At 39.7% G+C, this 20401-nt stretch overlaps 2 protein-coding genes across 3 annotated transcripts in view; one reads left to right on the top strand and one right to left on the bottom strand.

The window, feature by feature from the left end:
- dnaaf1 (dynein axonemal assembly factor 1) overlaps window positions 1-3008 on the top strand; it is a 28820-nt gene extending 25812 nt beyond the window's left edge. For both annotated transcript variants that reach the window (XM_061925654.1, XM_061925653.1), the window contains exon 3: window positions 2333-3008. In XM_061925654.1, the coding sequence (XP_061781638.1) occupies window positions 2333-2955 (623 nt within the window). In that variant the 3' untranslated portion in view covers window positions 2956-3008. The remainder of the gene's footprint in view (window positions 1-2332) is intronic.
- Window positions 3009-8231: 5223 nt separating this feature from the next.
- LOC133572709 (tubulin alpha chain-like) lies at window positions 8232-16850 on the bottom strand. The gene is made up of 4 exons (XM_061925652.2): window positions 16688-16850; window positions 12214-12436; window positions 11928-12076; window positions 8232-9398 (listed from the first exon to the last, which is right to left on the bottom strand). Exons 1-4 carry the CDS (start codon window positions 16688-16690, stop codon window positions 8427-8429), a joined length of 1347 nt encoding a protein of 448 aa, XP_061781636.1. The 5' UTR covers window positions 16691-16850; the 3' UTR covers window positions 8232-8426.
- Window positions 16851-20401: the final 3551 nt, after the last annotated feature.

The following is a 20401-nucleotide window of genomic DNA, read 5'->3' as shown; positions in this document are numbered from 1 at the left end:
GCTCTGATAGTGGCCTTCAACTCTTCTGCGTTTTTGGGTCTGGCATTCTGCATCTTCCTTTTCACAATACCCCACAGATTTTCTATGGGGCTAAGGTCAGGGGAGTTGGCGGGCCAATTTAGAACAGAAATACCATGGTCCGTAAACCAGGCACGGGTAGATTTTGCGCTGTGTGCAGGCGCCAAGTCCTGTTGGAACTTGAAATCTCCATCTCCATAGAGCAGGTCAGCAGCAGGAAGCATGAAGTGCTCTAAAACTTGCTGGTAGACGGCTGCGTTGACCCTGGATCTCAGGAAACAGAGTGGACCGACACCAGCAGATGACATGGCACCCCAAACCATCACTGATGGTGGAAACTTTACACTAGACTTCAGGCAACGTGGATCCTGTGCCTCTCCTGTCTTCCTCCAGACTCTGGGACCTCGATTTCCAAAGGAAATGCAAAATTTGCTTTCGTCAGAAAACATGACTTTGGACCACTCAGCAGCAGTCCAGCTGGTGTCGGTCCACTCTGTTTCCTGAGATCCAGGGTCAACGCAGCCGTCTACCAGCAAGTTTTAGAGCACTTCATGCTTCCTGCTGCTGACCTGCTCTATGGAGATGGAGATTTCAAGTTCCAACAGGACTTGGCGCCTGCACACAGCGCAAAATCTACCCGTGCCTGGTTTACGGACCATGGTATTTCTGTTCTAAATTGGCCCGCCAACTCCCCTGACCTTAGCCCCATAGAAAATCTGTGGGGTATTGTGAAAAGGAAGATGCAGAATGCCAGACCCAAAAACGCAGAAGAGTTGAAGGCCACTATCAGAGCAACCTGGGCTCTCATAACACCTGAGCAGTGCCAGAAACTCATCGACTCCATGCCACGCCGCATTAACGCAGTAATTGAGGCAAAAGGAGCTCCAACCAAGTATTGAGTATTGTACATGCTCATATTTTTCATTTTCATACTTTTCAGTTGGCCAACATTTCTAAAAATCCCTTTTTTGTATTAGCCTTAAGTAATATTCTAATTTTGTGACACACGGAATTTTGGATTTTCATTTGTTGCCACTTCAAATCATCAAAATTAAATGAAATAAACATTTGAATGCATCAGTCTGTGTGCAATGAATAAATATAATGTACAAGTTACACCTTTTGAATGCAATTACTGAAATAAATCAAGTTTTTCAAAATATTCTAATTTACTGGCTTTTACCTGTATACATACAGTCGTGGTCAAAAGTCTCCATACACTTGTAAAGAACATAATGTCATGGCTGTCTTGAGTTTCCAATAATTTCTATAACTCTTATTTTTGTGATAGAGTGATTGGAGCACATACTTGTTGGTCACAAAAAACATTCATGAAGTTTGGTTCTTTTATGAATTTATTATGAGTCTACTGGAAATGTGAGCAAATCTGCTGGGTCAAAAGTATACATACAGCAATGTTAATATTTGCTTACATGTCCCTTGGCAAGTTTCACTGCAATAAGGCGCTTTTGGTAGCCATCCACAAGCTTCTCGTTGAATCTTTGACCACTCCTCTTGACAAAAATTGGTGAAGTTAAGCTAAATTTGTTGGTTTTCTGACATGGACTTGTTTCTTCAGCATTGTCCACACGTTTAAGTCAGGACTTTGGGAAGTCCATTCTAAAACCTTAATTCTAGCCTGATTTAGCCATTTCTTTATCACTTTTGGCGTGTGTTTGGGGTCATTGTCCTGTTGGACCACCCAACTGCGCCCAAGACCCAACCTCCGGGCTGATGATTTTAGGTTGTCAAAGAATTTGGAGGTAATCCTCCTTTTTCATTGTCCCATTTACTCTATGTAAAGCACCAGTTCCATTGGCAGCAAAACAGGCCCAGAGCATAATACTACCACCACCATGCTTGATGGTATGATTGGTGTTCCTGGGATTAAAGGCCTCACCTTTTCTCCTCTAAACATATTGCTGGGTATCGTGGCCAAACAGCTAATTTTTAATTTCATCTGACCACAGAACTTTCCTCCAGAAGGTCTTATCTTTGTCCATGTATTGTTAGGTTGTCCTGAAGAATTAGTGGCCTTGTGGTTAGAGTGTCCGCCCTGAGATCAGTAGGTAATGAGTTCAAACCGAGTCCTACCGAAGACTATTAAATAAAAATGGGACCCATTAAGTAACCTGCTTGGCACTCCGCATCAAGGGTTGGAGTTGGGGGTTAAATCACCAAAAATGATTTCCGGGCACGGCTGCTGCTCATTGCTCCCCTCACCTCCCAGTGGGTGATCAAGGGTACAGGCAGAAGAAGAGCTAACAAAGACCTCTGGGTACCACTCCTACTCTAACAGTGCGGTCTCTTTCAGGTGAGACTTCCTTCGATCCAGAAGCTTCTCATCAGGACGCCGTCACTGAGAAAATCCAAGGGTTTGTGCAGGATACCCTGGATGCTCAAGAAGAGTTCACACAAAACCAAATAAATCTGCAGCTCTGCAAAGAAGATCCGGAGAAAGACGGAGAAAAGTCCAAGGAGGACGATGGGAAACAGTCAGAAAGAGGTGAGTTCCATGTTGAAGCTCCTGGTGAAACTGGACATGGTCCTGGACCACTGGTGACTGAACTGGTGGATGCAGAACAACTGGAAAGTATTCCTCGGACTGAGCCGCTGCTTGTTGATGACCTGCCCGATCTGGAGGATGTGGACTCAGAAGACCTGGCGGATTTGTTCTCCTTGGACCGGGAGTTCAAACCCAAGATAGAAGTCATCTCAGGGGATGGCAATGACAATGTGGAGGCAGTCGGGAGTGAGAGCATCCACTCTGGCCCAGATAAGTCCTGGCTTTTTATTGGCGGCAGTAAGACAACCGAAGCACCTCAGGATTCAGCGCTGATGTATTCAGGTGATACAAATGAGCTTGAGACCGATGCAAAGTCTGATACGAGTCTGATATCATGTCCACCACGCTGCCTGATTGAGGAGCTGGAATGACATTTGTTTCGTTTTTTGGCATCTCAAGAAATATAGTTCGTTTGTTGGCGGTTCAGTGTTTACAACTTTATTTTTAATGACCAATCAGTTTGAAAGGGTAGTTTAAAAAGAAAGTGGTTTGATGGCGCTATCTGATGTCAATTCGGCAAAGGGTGTCGTCTTAACGTTTTTCAGCATCAACATGCTTTGACGAAAGGGTTTGGTATAAAAAATCGGAAACTATGGGGATTTTTTTTAGTGATGTGTCCAATTTTGATGGCACTATCCAATGGGGAAAAAAAGATCCAGCAGATGGTGCCATCCCACACGTTTATTCACTCAACTTTTTCCAGCTTAAAGATGCTTTGACACTAAGGTTTGGTATCACAAAATAGGAATTTTAAGGATTTTTTTAGTGCTGTGTCCAATTTTGATGGCACTATCCAATGGGGAAAAAAAGATCCAGCAGATGGTGCCATCCCACACGTTTATTCACTCAACTTTTTCCAGCTTAAAGATGCATTGACACTAGGGTTTGGTATCAAAAAATAGGAATTTTAGGGATTTTTTTTAGTGCTGTGTCCAATTGTGATGGCGCTATTCAATGGGGAAAAGAGTGCTCCACTGTGAATCCAGCAAAGAGTGGCATCTTACAAGTTAATACACTCGACATTTTCCAGCTTGAAGATGCTTTGACAAAAGGGTTTGGAAAAAAAAAATTGGAAACTATAGGGATTTTTTTTAGTGATGTGTCCAATTTTTGTGGCACTATCCAATGGGGAAAAAAAGATCCAGCAGATGGTGCCATCCCACACGTTTATTCACTCAACTTTTTCCAGCCTAAAGATGCATTGACACTAGGGTTTGATATCAAAAAATAGGAATTTTAGGGATTTTTTTTTAGTGCTGTGTCCAATTTTGATGGCACTATCCAATGGGGAAAAAAAGATCCAACAGATGGTGCCATCCCACACGTTTATTCACTCAACTTTTTCCAGCTTAAAAGATGCATTGACACTAGGGTTTGGTATCAAAAAATAGGAATTTTAGGCATTTTTTTTAGTGCTGTGTCCAATTGTGATGGCGCTATTCAATGGGGAAAAGAGTGCTCCACTGTGAATCCAGCAAAGAGTGGCATCTTACAAGTTAATACACTCGACATTTTCCAGCTTGAAGATGCTTTGACAAAAGGGTTTGGTATAAAAAAAATTGGAAACTATAGGGATTTTTTTTAGTGATGTGTCCAATTTTTGTGGCACTATCCAATGGGGAAAAAAAGATCCAGCAGATGGTGCCATCCCACACGTTTATTCACTCAACTTTTTCCAGCCTAAACATGCTTTGATACTAGGGTTTGGTATCAAAAAATAGGAATTTGAGGGATTTTTAGTGGCCTGCCCAATTGTGATGGCGCTATCCAATGCGGAAAGGAGCGCTGTAGCTGTGAATCCAGCAAAGAGTGCCATCTTACAAGTTAATTCACTCGACATTTTCCAGCTTGAAGATGCTTTGACAAAAGGGTTTGGTATCAAAAAAATAGTAATTTTAGGGATTTTTTTAGTGGCCTGCCTAATTGTGATGGCGCTATCCAATGCGGAAAAGAGCGCTGTAGCTGTGAATCCAGCAAAGGGTGCCATCTCACAAGTTAATTAAGTCAACGTTTTCTAGCTTGAAGATGCTTTGACAAAAGGGTTTGGTATCAAAAATAGGAAACAAAAGGAATTTTGTAGTGATGTGGCCAATTTTGATGGCACTATCCAATGGAGAAAAAAAGATCCAGCAAATGGTGCCATCAAGTTAATTCACTCAACTTTTTCCAGCTTGAAGATGCTTTGACATAAAGGATTTTTTAACGTGCCCAAATTTGATGGCACTATCCTATGAGAAAAAGTGTGCTGTAGCTGTGAATCCAGCAGAGGGTGCTGTCGCACAAGTTAATTCAGTCAACATTTTCCAGCTTAAAGATGCTTTGACAAAAAGGTTTGCGGTCACAAATAGTAATTTTAGGGATTTTTGTAGTGGTGTGCCCAATTATGATGGCGCTATCCAATGCGGAAAAGAGCGCTGTAGCTTAGAATCCATTAAAGGGGTGCCATCTCACAAGTTAATTCACTCAACATTTCCAGCATCAGGATGCTTTGACAAAAAGGTTTGCTGTCAAATATAGTAATTTTAGGGATTTCTTAGTGGTGTGCTCAATTGTGATGGCGCTATCCAATGCGGAAAAGAGCGCCGTAGCTGTGAATCCAGCCAAGGGTGCCATCTCAAAGTTATTTCACTCAAAATTTTCCAGCATCAGGATGCTTTGATGTGAGGGTTCGGTATCAAAAAAGGGAATTTTAGGAATTTTTTGAGTAGTGTGCCCAATTGTGACGGCGCTATCCAATGCAGAAAGGAGCGTTGTAGTTTTGAATCCAGCCAAGGGTGCCATCTCAAGTTAATTCACTCAACATTTTCCAGCATCAGTATGCTTTGACATAAGGGTTTGGTATCAAAAAAGGGATTTTTTTTTTTTCAAGTGGTCACCCAATTGTGATGGCGCTATCCAATACGGAAAAGAGTACTGTAGCTGTGAATCCAGCAGAAGGTGTAGTCTCACGAGTTAATTCACTCAACATTTTCCAGCTTGAAGGTGCTTTGACGTAAGGGTTTAGCATCAAAAATATTTAATTTTTTTTTTTTTTTTTTTTTTAATGGCGTGCATAATTTTGATGGCGCTATTCTATGAGAAAACATGTCGCTGTGAATCCAGCAGAGGGTGTCTTCTCAAGTTAATTCACTCTACATTTTCCAGCTTGAAGATGCTTTGACATAAAGGTTTGGGATCAAAGTAGAAACTTCAGGGGATTTTTTAAAATGATGTGCCCAATGTTGATGGCGCTAACAAAAAAAAATTAAAACTTAAAAAAAAAGGAAAAAAAAAAAAAAGAGTGCTGCAGCTGTGAATCCAGCAGAGGGTGCCATCTCACATTTTAATTCACACATTTTCTAACATGAAGATGCTTTGACAAAAGTTTGGTAGCACAAATCTGCATTTTATAGCTGTGGTAAATGTTGACTTTTTCTCTCTTAAACGAAATACTGAATTTGTGGTTTTTATTAGTCGTTAACTATTACATTCTTAACTCTGTAATACAATTTATGTGTAACTTTTTTTAAATTGAACCACTGAAAACTATAAAGTTTAATGTGGAACATTATCACAATTTCAGAAGGGTTAAAACCATTAAAAATCAGTTCCCAGTGGCTTATTTTATTTTTCGAAGTTTTTTTCAAAATTTTACCCATCACGCAATATCCCTAAAAAAAGCTTCAAAGTGCCTGATTTTAACCATCGTTATATACACCCGTCCATTTTCCTGTGACGTCACACAGTGATGCCAATACAAACAAACAGTAAGGGTTAGCGACATTAGCTCGGATTCAGACTCGGATTTCAGCGGCTTAACACTGTCTGATAAGATAATTACTAACAACTATGAACTAGGTTTACAGCATATGAAATACATTTGGCAACAACATGCACTTTGAGAGTGCAGACAGCCCATTTCAGGCGCGCTAAGAACATATATTTTTCCACGATTTCAGCACTCAGGTTAACCATACCTAAATAGACACAAAATACTGCATTACACAAGACTACCCGAATGTACTCGAATGATTGAAAAAAATAAATGTTTTTAAGCTAAATTATTGGTAAACACAGTTTAAGTATAATAATTTACGTAAAACCGCGAGTAATGAATAAAGTTTTCATCAATTAATATATTCTGTAGACATACCCTCATCCGCTCTCTTTTCATGAAAGCTGATCTGTCCAGTTTTGGAGTTGATGTCAGCAGGCCAGGGAAGCTAGGGTCGATATTCTTCTCTTGATCATCTTCGGTGGCATAAGGGACGGTGTGAGCCAAGACATCCAGGGGGTTTAGCTCGCTCGTCTGCGGGAACAAACTGCCGCCATTGCTTGCCGTGCTACCGAGGTCCTTTGTCCCTGAATAGCTCACACACTCCGGCAGATTCAATGGGGGTCTGGCGGCAGATTTCTTTGACTTTATCGTTGGAAATGCATCTGCTTTGAGTGTCGCAGGATATCCACACATTCTTGCCATCTCTGTCGTAGCATAGCTTTCGTCGGTAAAGTGTGCGGAACAAACGACTGACCATTTCGTCGGCTTTCCCCACACCCTCGTATTTTGAACAAATTTCGTCCAAATTTCTTGCCACTTTCGCATCTTTGGGCCACTGGTGCAACTTGAATCCGTCCGTCCCTGTTCGTGTTGTTACACCCTCCGACAACACACCGACGAAAGTGAGAAAATGGCGGATTGCTTCCCGAGAGCGAATAATAGAAAGGCGTTTAATTCACCCAAATTCACCCATTTAGAGTTCTGAAATCGGTTAAAAAAATATATGGTCTTTTTTCTGCAACATCAAGGTATATATTGACGCTTACATAGGTCTGGTGATAATGTTCCCCTTTAAATTGACAAAAAGTTGAAAACAAGTTTTTATTTATGCTAAAGTGAAATAACTCCCCCTCCCCCCCACATAGGAAAAAGGATGCAGGGTCCATAGTTAGTATTACATTTTATTTACATGAACTACACTAAAACCCAGATTTAGTCATTGTGTGAGGTCTTATTGTCACACACACACACACGAGTGTTTTGAGGTAAGAGCGGTCTCTGAGAATTGTTTTAAATTGCAAGCACAAATTTGAGTTACAAGCATCCACGCCGTTAGACGGCATACCAAATGTCAGTGAATCTCGTTAAGATCCGACCAATACATTTGGTCTTACTCGCCAACATTAGCTTTTAGCTAGAGATCTACTTTGTTTCCGAACGATGCGAATGAAGGTCAGTGCTGAGGAAAAAGTGCTAGATATTCATTGAATTGAAGAAATAAATCATCAATACCATGACAATGTGTCACGCAATACTGCACCATACTTACGCAGCCAAGAATGGTAAAATAGTTAAACGGCGGACATTTATCCATGAAAATATAGAGAAGCTGCTTGGAGGTATTGAAGTCCACTTTTCAAGGTAAATGCTGTCCATTATTTCATGAAACTACTGTTTGTAGTAAATTGTATTTTTATACAATATCTTACATTTTTCTTTAAAAATATTTTGTTGGGGGGCGGGTCAATTACCAATTAAATTGATTTCACGCCAATGGGAGACAAGGATTTAAGATGCAAGTGTTTTGAGTTGAGGTCTGTCACAGATTTAGCTTGTAAAAGGTTAAAATTATTGTACTACAAAAAAAAAAAACATGCAATAGTTCCATCATGGATTTATTAACATTTTATTAAATTTCTTCGGTTTGACATGGTATCTTTGGTAAAAATATAAGTTACCACATTGCAGCAATTTGGGATTCCAGTGTACTAAGCAGTCAACTATCAACTTTTTAAAAGCCAACAACAACAAAAACAAAAACAAGTAATATCTTAGTAACTTAAACATTAAGTGCATTTGTGCCACCTAATATTCTTCCTCTTCCTCATCATCTACGGAGTCGACTCCGACCTCCTCGTAATCCTTCTCCAGAGCGGCCATGTCCTCCCTGGCTTCTGAGAACTCCCCTTCCTCCATGCCCTCGCCCACGTACCAGTGGACGAAGGCGCGCTTGGCGTACATGAGGTCAAACTTGCGGTCCAGCCGCGCCCAGGCCTCCGCGATGGCAGTGGTGTTGCTCAGCATGCACACGGCCCTCTGGACCTTGGCCAGATCTCCACCAGGGACCACGGTGGGCGGCTGGTAGTTGATGCCCACCTTGAAGCCGGTGGGGCACCAGTCCACAAACTGGACGGCGCGCTTGGATTTGATGTTGATGATTGCCGAGTTGACGTCCTTGGGCACCACGTCGCCGCGGTACAGGAGGCAGCACGCCATGTACTTCCCGTGGCGAGGGTCACATTTCACCATCTGGTTGGCCGGCTCGAAGCAGGAATTGGTGATTTCCGAGACGGTTAATTGCTCATGGTAAGCCTTCTCCACAGAGATGATGGGCGCGTAGGTGACCAGGGGGAAGTGGATACGAGGATACGGCACCAGGTTGGTCTGGAACTCCATCAGATCGACGTTGAGGGCGCCGTCGAAGCGCAGGGACGCGGTGACCGAGGAAACAATCTGACTGACTAACCTGTTCAGGTTGGTGTAAGACGGACGCTCGATGTCCAGGTTCCTGCGGCAGATGTCGTAGATGGCCTCGTTATCCACCATAAAGGCGCAGTCCGAGTGCTCCAAGGTGGTGTGTGTGGTCAGGATGGAGTTGTAGGGCTCCACCACAGCAGTGGACACCTGGGGAGCCGGGTAGACCGAGAACTCCAGCTTGGACTTCTTGCCGTAGTCCACGGACAGGCGCTCCATCAACAGGGAGGTGAAACCAGAACCGGTGCCGCCACCGAAGCTGTGGAAAATCAGAAAGCCTTGAAGACCCGTGCACTGGTCCGCCTGACAAAACAGGAGAATATTGTTAGAATATTAAATTCGGCAAATATACACACTTGTCTTTTTAACTTCATACTATTTGGTCAGGCCTTCTGATGCATGTTTTGATACTGGTTCCTGCTGGTTTTTTTGATTGATTGAAACTTTTTAGTAGATTGCACAGTACAGTACATATTCCGTACAATTGACCACTAAATGGTAACACCCGAATACGTTTTTCAACTTGTTTAAAAGGGGAACATTATCACCAGACCTATGCAAGCGTCAATATATACACCTTGATGTTGCAGAAAAAAAGACTGTATTTTTTTAACCGATTTCCGAACTCTAAATGGGTGAATTTTGGCGAATTAAACGCCTTTCTAATATTTGCTCTCAGAGCGATGACGTCACAACGTGGCGTCACATCGGGAAGCAATCCGCCATTTTCTCAAACACCGAGTCAAATCAGCTCTGTTATTTTCCGTTTTTTCGACTGTTTTCCGTACCTTGGAGACATCATGCCTCGTCGGTGTGTTGTTGGAGGGTGTAACAACACGAACAGGGACGGATTCAAGTTGCACCAGTGGCCCAAAGATGCGAAAGTGGCAAGAAATTGGACGTTTGTTCCGCACACTTTACCGATGAAAGCGATGCTACGACAGAGATGGCAAGAACGTGTGGATATCCTGCGACACTCAAAGCAGATGCATTTCCAACGATAAAGTCAAAGAAATCTGCCGCCAGACCCCCATTGAATCTGCCGGAGTGTGTGAGCAATTCAGGGACAAAGGACCTCTGTAGTACGGCAAGCAATGGCGGCAGCTTGTTCCCGCAGACAAATGAGCTAAACCCCCTATCGACCCTAGCTTCCCTGGCCTGCTGACATCAACTCCAAAACTGGACAGATCAGCTTTCAGGAAAAGAGCGCGGATGAGGGTATGTCTACAGAATATATTAATTGATGAAAATTGGGCTGTCTGCACTCTCAAAGTGCATGTTGTTGCCAAATGTATTTCATATGCTGTAAACCTAGTTCATAGTTGTTAGTTTCCTTTAATGCCAAACAAACACATACCAATCGTTGGTTAGAAGGCGATCGCCGAATTCGTTCTCGCTTTCTCCCGTGTCGCTGGCTGTCGTGTCGTTTTCGCTTGCATACGGTTCAAACCGATATGGCTCAATAGCTTCAGTTTCTTCTTCAATTTCGTTTTCGCTACCTGCCTCCACACTACAACCATCCGTTTCAATACATTCGTAATCTGTTGAATCGCTTAAGCCGCTGAAATCCGAGTCTGAATCCGAGCTAATGTCGCTACAGCTTGCTGTTCTTTCCGCCATGTTTGTTTGGGTTGGCATCACGATGTGACGTCACAGGAAAATGGTCGGGTGTATATAACGATTTTTTTTTTTTTTTTTTTTTTAAGTGGCCTGCCCAATTGTGATGGCGCTATCCAATGCGGAAAAGAGCGCTGTAGCTGTGAATCCAGCAAAGGGTGCCATCTCACAAGTTAATCCAGTCAACGTTTTCTAGCTTGAAGATGCTTTGACGAAAGGGTTTGGTATCAAAAATAGGAAACCGAAGGAATTTTGTAGTGATGTTGCCAATTTTGATGGCACTATCCAATGGGGGGAAAAATAGATCCAGCAGATGGTGCCATCTCAAGTTAATTCACTCAACATTTTCCAGCATCAGGATGCTTTGACAAAAAGGTTTGCTGTCAAAAATAGAAATTTTAGGGATTTCTTAGTGGTGTGCCCAACTATGATGGCGCTATCCAATGCGGAAAAGAGCGTTGTAGCTGTGAATCCAGCCAAGGGTGCCATCTCCAAGTTAATTCACTCAAAATTTTCCAGCATCCGGATGCTTTGACGTGAGGGTTCTGTATCAAAAAAGGGAATTATAGGAATTTTTGGAGTGGTGTGCCCAATTGTGATGGCGCTATCCAATGCGGAAAAGAGCGCTGTAGTTTTGAATCCAGCCAAGAGTGCCATCTCCAAGTTATTTCACTCAATTTCCCAGCATCAGGATGCTTTGACGTAAGCGTTCGGTCCAAGGCATCAAAACTATGAATGAACACATGTGGAGTTATGTACTTAAACTAAGCTGAAGTAACTGAAAACATGTTTTATATTCTAGTTTCTTCAAAATAGCCACCCTTTGCTCTGATTACTGCTTTGCACACTCTTTGCATTCTCTCCATGAGCATCAAGAGGTAGTCACCTGAAATGGTGGTCACCTCACAGGTGTCATAGTTTTGTCCATAGTCATGAAAATAAAGAAAATGCATTGAAATGGTGTCCAAACTTTTGGCCTGTACTGTATGTGTGCTTATTATGGATATCCAGTTCTTTTCCTGGACCCAGACTGAGGCACAAATAGAATAGAGCAGCTCCATTGTTACCTGACTTTTGCTAACATTTATTTACTAGTTAGAATGCATAAAAAAAATTAAAAAAAACATGTCTTACATAAGGATTGTGAATGATAGGCAAAATAAAACAAAAGAATGTGAAGTTCCTCTTTAAGAGAGATGCTTTGATATTTCTCACCAGTTTACGGATTCTGTCCAGCACCAGCTCAATGATCTCTTTGCCAACTGTGTAGTGACCACGGGCGTAGTTGTTCGCGGCATCTTCTTTTCCAGTGATCAGCTGATCAGGGTGGAAGAGTTCCCGATAGGTTCCTGTACGGACCTCATCTAAAAAAAACAGAAAAACGGGGGATAAACAGAATAAACATAATTAATATCTCAATTCATCCGCATGCCTTACATGTATGTTAATATTGACAATCTTTGAAATATTTATTTTACTGAAGTGATGTTTTTTTTTTTACCAATGACCGTAGGCTCCAAGTCCACAAAAACTGCTCTGGGGACATGTTTTCCAGCGCTGGTCTGACTAAAAAAGGTGGTGAAGGAATCATCTGCCTCCCCAATTGTCTTATCACTGGGCAACTGTCCGTTTGCCTGAATTCCATGTTCTAGACAGTAGAGCTCCCAACAGGCATTTCCTATCTGGACACCTGCTTGACCAACGTGCACAGAGATACACTCGCGCTGTGGGGGGGTGAAAGGGACCAGGGTTAGGTCGTCACATTTTTCTGACAAAAATCCACTCATAAATACATAAACATAGGTATGTGGAGTAAAATCAGGAGTATAATGACGGGCTGAGTGAGCTGGCTCACAATCAGGAGTATGTCGATGTTTTTTCTGGTATAATAATAATAATAATAATAATACATTTTATTTGTAAAAAGCACTTTACATTGAGTAAACAACCTCAAAGTGCTACAGTGTATTTATTTAAAAAAAAAAAAAAAAAGAAGAAAAAAAAAAAAAAAAAATAGAACAGCCAAATAGCTAGAACTAGTATGCATACATCTAAAAAATGCTTTTTATTTTTTTAAATAAAAAGGGTTTTTAAGCCTTTTTTTTTTTTTTTTTTTAAAGCATCCACAGTCTGTGGTGCCCTCAGGTGGTCAGGGAGAGCGTTCCACAGATAGTGACATGTGAGTGGTCAAAATGTGAACTAAAATCCGGAGTCTAGGGACACTCTTTGGAGTGAGTGATCTGGCTCCAAATTAGGAGTGCGTTTGTCCTGGTAAAGAAACATATTGGTTGGTCAAAATGTGGATTAAAATCAGGAGTCTCGTGACAGGTTCTGTGAAATTGGCTCCCAAATCAGGAGTCATGGTTCATGTGGATACTGATGACATTTTCTAAAACATTAAAAGAGCACTGGCCAAGCGGTCAGCAAGGCGTACGGTTTCCTCCTACCGTGTGAAGGGTAGCATGTTATATTGTTATATTAATCGTCCTCCAGGGATAATACTTGTGAGAAACAGTTTATTTGCTTTCATAGGAGGAGAGTATGGCCGACTTCAAAGTGACACTGTGGAGGGACATTAGCCACCAGTGAGGCCGCGACATTGCATTTAGGAAGCGTTCGTTCGCTTGTCATTGTCAAATTTGCAGAACAAAGCCAGAGCGTGTAATAAACAGATCAGGATTAGGGCTGCAACAACTAATCGATTATAAAAATAGTTGGCGATTAATTTAGTCATCGATTCGTTGGATCTATGCTATGCGCAGAGGCATTTTTTTTTTTTTTTTTAAATAAACATTTATTTATAAACTGCAACATTTACAAACAGCTGAGAAACAATCAAAATAAGTATGGTGCCAGTATGCTGTTTTTTTTCAATAAAATACTGGAAAGGATAGAAATGTAGTTTGTCTCTTTTATCGATTAATCGAAGTAATCGACAGATTAATCGATAATCAAATTAGTTGTTAGTTGCAGCCCTAATCAGGATAGGAAGCTCTATCGTCGACCAAATTGATATCATTTATATTGTCTATAATTGTGCAACCCTGGGCATGTTACATATTCAAATGGTGGCGTTTTTGGAAGAAGAGGGGAAAACACATCAAAATGATTGTTTATTCACTTTAATGGATCACAATTTGAAATAAGTCTTAAGAGTTAGAACTTGGCCATTTAAACCAAATATGATCATAAATGCTCAAAGCACCACAGTATGTTAACTTTATGACAGTGAATTGTTGTTCTTATATTCATGAGCAACCTGGATTAATGATCGGAGCAGGGGTGTCCAAAGTGTGGCCCGGGGTCTATTTGCAGCCCATAGCTAGTTTTTATTTATTTATTTTTAATTCCGCGACACATTCTACAGACAAGATAAATGATTAGAAAAACAAAAACTGAGGAAAGATGGAACCAGCCCAATATCTTCCAAAAATTGGACCTGAAAACCAAAATGGCATCTTCTACATGGAGTTTAAAGAACATGTGTACAGATTTCTTGCAAGATATGGTATGATTTTGAGTGGGCAAAAGCCCTGGTGCAATGATAATATTAAAGAATAAAAATAATTGTATAAACCCCACGTTATTGCTTTTTAGTTACGTTTTCGTGTATGTGTGGACCCTGGGATGCAGAGAGGGCAAGCAAGTGCAGAAAAAAGAAAATAAGTGTTTTTTCCTTTTACTAGGGAAACACGAGATAACACAAAAACAAAAAAAGTGCACAGATGGAAAACAGGCGTATGAAGCGCAAAGCAAGGAAAGGTACAAAGTTGATTTACATACTGCAAAGCAAAATAATGCAGCTCCGAAAAGCATCCTGATTGGAAACCAGAGATAGGTGTTCTGATTTTCAGCGCAAACACAGACCAGAGGAGTGGTGGGAAATGGAGGCAAACAGGATGAACGAACGAAAAATAAGTGCGCTGGACAGGAAATGACAAAATACAAACCCCGTTTCCATACGAGTTGGGAAATTGTGTTGGATGTAAATATAAACGGAATACAATGATTTGCAAATCATTTTCAACCCATATTCAGTTGAATATGCTACAAAGACAACATATTTGATGTTCAAACTAATAAACTTTTTTTTTTTTTGCAAATAATCATTAACTTTAGAATTTGATGCCAGCAACACGTGACAAAGAAGTTGGGAAAAGTGGCAATAAATACTGATAAAGTTGAGGAATGCTCATCAAACACTTATTTGGAACATCCCACAGGTGTGCAGCTTAATTGGGAACAGGTGGGTGCCATGATTGGGTATAAAAACAGCTTCCCAAAAAAAGCTCAGTCTTTCACAAGAAAGGATGGGGCGAGGTACACCCCTTTGTCCACAACTGCGTGAGCAAATAGTCAAAACAGTTTAAGAATAAAGTTTCTCAAAGTGCAATTGCAAGAAATTTAGGGATTTCAACATCTACGGTCCATAATATCATCAAAAGGTTCAGAAAATCTGGAGAAATCACTCCACGTAAGCGGCATGGCCGGAAACCAACATTGAATGACCGTGACCTTTGATCCCTCAGACGGCACTGTATCAAAAACCGACCTCAATCTCTAAAAGGATATCACCACATGGGCTCAGGAACACTTCAGAAAACCACTGTCACTAAATACAGTTCATCACTACATCTGTAAGTGCAAGTTAAAGCTCTACTATGCAAAGCGAAAGCCATTTATCAACAACATCCAGAAACGCCGCTGGCTTCTCTGGGCCCGAGATCATCTAAGATGGACTCATGCAAAGTGGAAAAGTGTTCTGTGGTCTGACGAGTCCACATTTCAAATTGTTTTTGGAAATATTCGACATCGTGTCATCCTGACTAAAGGGGAAGCGAACCATCCAGACTGTTATCGACCCAAAGTTCAAAAGCCAGCATCTGTGATGGTATGGGGGTGCATTAGTGCCCAAGGCATGGGTAACTTACACATCAGTGAAGGCACCATTAATGCTGAAAGGTACATACAGGTTTTGGAACAACATATGCTGCCAGCTAAGCACCGTTTTTTTCATCGACGCCCCTGCTTATTTCAGCAAGACAATGCCAAGCCACATTCAGCATGTGTTACAACAGCGTGGCTTCTTTACTTTAAAAAAAAAAAAAAAAAATAGAGTGCGGGTACTTTCCTGGTCCTCCTGCAGTCCAGACCTGTCTCCCATCGAAAATGTGTGGCGCATTATGAAGCGTAAAATACGACAGCGGAGACCCGGCTGTCGACTGAAGCTCTACATAAAACAAGAATGGGAAAGAATTCCACTTTCAAAGCTTCAACAATTAAGTTTCCTCAGTTCCCAATCGTTTATTGTGTTAAAAGAAAAGGTGATGTAACAGTGGTGAACATGCCCTTTCCCAACTACTTTGGCACGTGTTGCAGCCATGAAATTGTATTTACAAAAAAAATAAAATAAAAAATGTTTATGAGTTTGAACATCAAATATCTTGTCTTTGTAGTGCATTCAATTGAATATGGGTTGAAAAAGGATTTGCAAATCATTGTATTCCGTTTATATTTACATCTAACACAATTTCCCAACTCATATGGAAACGGGGTTTGTATAATAACGGTCATGTGGGCTCATGACAGGTTTTAGGCCTTCAACTTTTATGTACGTGGCCCTCGCTGGAAAAAACCTGAAGGCATTAAGGTCTCCTTTCTTTGTGTCTGTCAATTAAGAGATGTGACATTCGCAAACCAATCAAGCCACGTCTTTAAGTGAAAGATGAGAACCGATCGCAGCTGGGAGACATTTGTTTACCCACATGCATGCCCAGTATCCATCCATCCATTTTCTACCGCTTGTAAATTGTAAAAACACTCTCGTGCTAACACACACACAAACACTTATGTTCGACAAATATGCATTGTAATACTAAATCAATGGACTTCATTACGAATGAGTGGTTAACAAAAAATACCAGTTCAAACGCATGAATGTACGTAAAAAAAAAAAAAGCTAAATATATACTCACCATGTTTCCTGAAGCACAACTTTGTGAGGGAGGAAAGGTATATAAAGTTTGGAGAGTTAAACCGCGGCCGACGTCGTCTGAACTTTAAGTGAACCGTCAAGCTGAGGCATTTTAAATAGAGCAAGGCGGAAGTCTGTTCTTCACTCTGATTGGTCGACATGTCACGTGATGAAATATCCATATTAGAATACAACAAAAAGGCGGAAGTCCGCTCTTCACTCTGATTGGTTGACATGTCACGTGTTGAAATATCCACATTGAAAAAAACAAGTCTTTTATGGTAACATTGGTTCGTGATTCTGGTTCATATTTGGTTTGACTTCAATATATACCTTAATTGTGTTACCATAGCAACTTTAACTTGTGTTTAAAAAAATCATGTATTTACATTAAAACTTTTTTTTTCCCCAATCAAAAAAATTATAAGCAAGTATAAAAACACTTTTCTGCAAGTAAAAATACTAATCACAAGTATAAATGTATTTGTATTCAAGTTAAAACTTTTGGTGGTAATATTCCACCATGCGGAAATCCACACACTTGCACTCAGAACACATGTAATTCACACTCTACAACGACAGGTGGTGCTGCTGAGTCAATTGAAGACCATTGTTGTTTGCGCAAAGTGCCGTTCACCAAAAATAACAAGGAGGCAGGTTGCTGAAAAAAGCTAAACCTGTAAGTTTCCCGTTATTAAATCGCGCAGGGTGTAATATTACTGCCAAAAGTTTTAACTCGAAGAAAATCGTTTTTATTCTTGCAAATCGTTTTATAATTGAACAAAATGAGTTTTTGAGTTTGAGTTTATTTCGAACATGCAAGTATACAACATGATACATCACAATCTCCAGTTTCTCTTTTCAACATGTTCGAAAAGGAGTAGGAAGAAGCAGAGCTTATTTAATCCTACCCCTTTTCTTTTACATAACAGTTGCTAAAACTTTTGTTCACTTCCTGTTCTCAATTTATTCACAATATACTCCATAAGTAATCACAATAAAATAAGTAAATAAATAATAATTGGTGAAGTAAGTTACATTTCATATGTTGAGATAAATAAGATTATTTTGTGAGTGAAAGAATGGATGAGTTAAATAAATTCAGAATGTTTATCATGGTTCTTCTTCTTTGTACTTTGTAAACACTTTAAGTTTGAAGAGTTTCTTGAAGTGGATCATATTAGTACATTGTTTGATTGCTTTGCTTAATCCATTCCATAATTTAATTCCACAAACTGATATACTGAAGGTCTTAAGTGTTGTACGTGCATACAAATGTTTTAAATTACATTTCTCCCTAAGATTATATTTCTCCTCTTTTTTTGAGAAGAATTGTTGTATATTCTTGGGTAGTAGGTTATAGTTTGCTTTGTGTATAATTTTAGCTGTTTGCAAATTCACTATGTCGTAGAATTTCAGAATCTTTGATTCAATAAATAAAGGATTTGTGTGTTCTCTATATCCAACATTATGTATTATTCTAACTGATCTTTTTTGTAACACCGTTAATGAATGAAGTGTACTTTTGTAGTTATTTCCCCATATTTCTGCACAATAACTCAGATATGGTAACACTAGTGAGCAGTAGAGAATATGAAGTGATTTTTTGTCTAGAACATGTTTTGCTTTATTCATTATTGACGTGTTTCTTGCTACTTTATGTTGTATATTTTTTACGTGAGATTTCCAGTTCAATTTATCATCAATCATTATACCTAGAAATTTGGTTTCATTTACTCTTTCAATTTCTATTCCGTCTATTTGTATTTGTGTTTGACTTTCTCTTCTACTGTTACCAAATAGCATTATTTTAGTTTTACTGAGATTCAACGATAGTCTGTTTTTGTCAAGCCATCTTTTTAATTTGTTAATTTCTTCTGTTATTATTTGTAGTATCTTCTGTGTGTTCTCCTGAACAAAACGCTGTTGTATCATCCGCAAATAATACTAACTTTAAATCTTTTGTAACTTTACAAATGTCATTTATATATAGATTGAATAATTTAGGTCCTAGTATTGATCCCTGAGGTACACCACAGGATATATTTAGCGTTGTAGAGGTGTGTTCGCCTACCTTCACGTATTGTTTCCTGTTCATTAGATAACTTCTTATCCAGTTTAAGACTAACCCTCTGATGCCATATCGTTCTAGTTTTTTGATTAAAATATTGTGATTAATTGTGTCAAATGCTTTAGTTAGATCCATAAAAACTGCTGCCGCACATTTTTTATTATCTATAGCATTGGTAATTTCTTCTGTAATTTCAATTAAAGCCATCGAAGTTGAAACATTAGCTCTGTATCCATATTGATTTTCTTCGAGTATTCTATTTTTATTTATGAAACTCTCTAATGTACACATTGTCCCAATCTTGCTTTTGTAGCTCAATTTTGAAAGCAATCATCCTCTTCTCTGTGCACAGTCTTCGAAATGTCCTTTTGTCTTCCATGTTCTTCTTGTAGTTTCCATCATATATTGTAAAAACTGGCAGATGATCACTAACATCGGTTATAAGTAGACCACTTGTAGTGTTATTATCAAAATCATTGGTAAAAATATTATCAATAAGCGTGGCACAGTGTCCTGTAATTCTGCTTGGCTTGGTGATTTTAGGATATAAACTGATGCTGTACATTGTATCAATGAAGTCATCAATAGACTTTTGCTTGTTAGGGTTCAATAAGTCAATATTAAAGTCACCACATAAGAAAATTATTCTTTGACCATTGTCCATGTAAGTAGCCTTGATCCATTCTTCAAATGTTTCTATACTTGACTTAGGTGATCTATATATACAACTGATGAATATGTTTTTGCTTTTTTCCTGACATATTTCAATTGTTATACATTCTAAGATATTATCTATAGCAAATGACATGTTTTTTACCACTTTGTAGTTCAGGTTCTTCATCACGTACACAGCTACTCCTCCTCCATTTTTGTTGTTTCTGTTGATGTAGTTTAGTTCATATCCATCCAGATCAAAATCTATTCCTTTTTTTTATCATCAATCCATGTTTCCGTGACAGCAATCACTTTGAAGGGTTCGTTGATGTGTTCCAAAAAGTTCTTAATATTGTTGTAGTTTGCATACAAGCTTCTGCTATTAAAATGAATAATTGACAATTTGTTATCACATTTAATGTTGCTGTTATATTGATCATCCGTATAATAAAAACAATTATTACTGAAGTGGGAGAAAAAATTTGTATCTGGATCTATATCATTTTCCAAATCCTGGTTTTTGTGATCTTTGTTGCAGAAATTTTTTAGTTCCATGTTTTCTTGTTCAACAATCTTTGATGTTGTTTCAATAATCTCTATAAGTGTAGATGGATGCAATTCTGAATCTAGGTCCTCTTGTTTAGTCGTCCCTTGGAACATAGTAGTGTTGATGCTGAATTTAGGTGCTTGTTTTCTGTCAGAGTCCATTATCATCGTTGTTGTGGAAGCTGTGTAGACTTTAAAAATTGTCCAGGTCCTTGATGTCATGGACAGCAAGTACTCTTGCTTCTGGACCTCCATTCAGCTTGATGTAGATTTTACAGTTGGCGCTCCAAGTTCCCTGGATTTTTCCCTGCTTTCTCAAGTCGCGTGCTTTCTTGGCGATTCCAGCATTACGTTTTGTGAGATGCTCATTCATGTACACATTTGTTCCCTTCAGCTTCTTTCCCTGTCTCAGCAATGCCATTTTAGATTTTCTGTTTACAAGTT

This window comes from Nerophis lumbriciformis, linkage group LG30, assembly GCF_033978685.3.
Source record: "Nerophis lumbriciformis linkage group LG30, RoL_Nlum_v2.1, whole genome shotgun sequence".
NCBI lineage: Eukaryota > Metazoa > Chordata > Actinopteri > Syngnathiformes > Syngnathidae > Nerophis > Nerophis lumbriciformis.
This window is presented reverse-complemented; position numbering and strand designations above follow the sequence as displayed.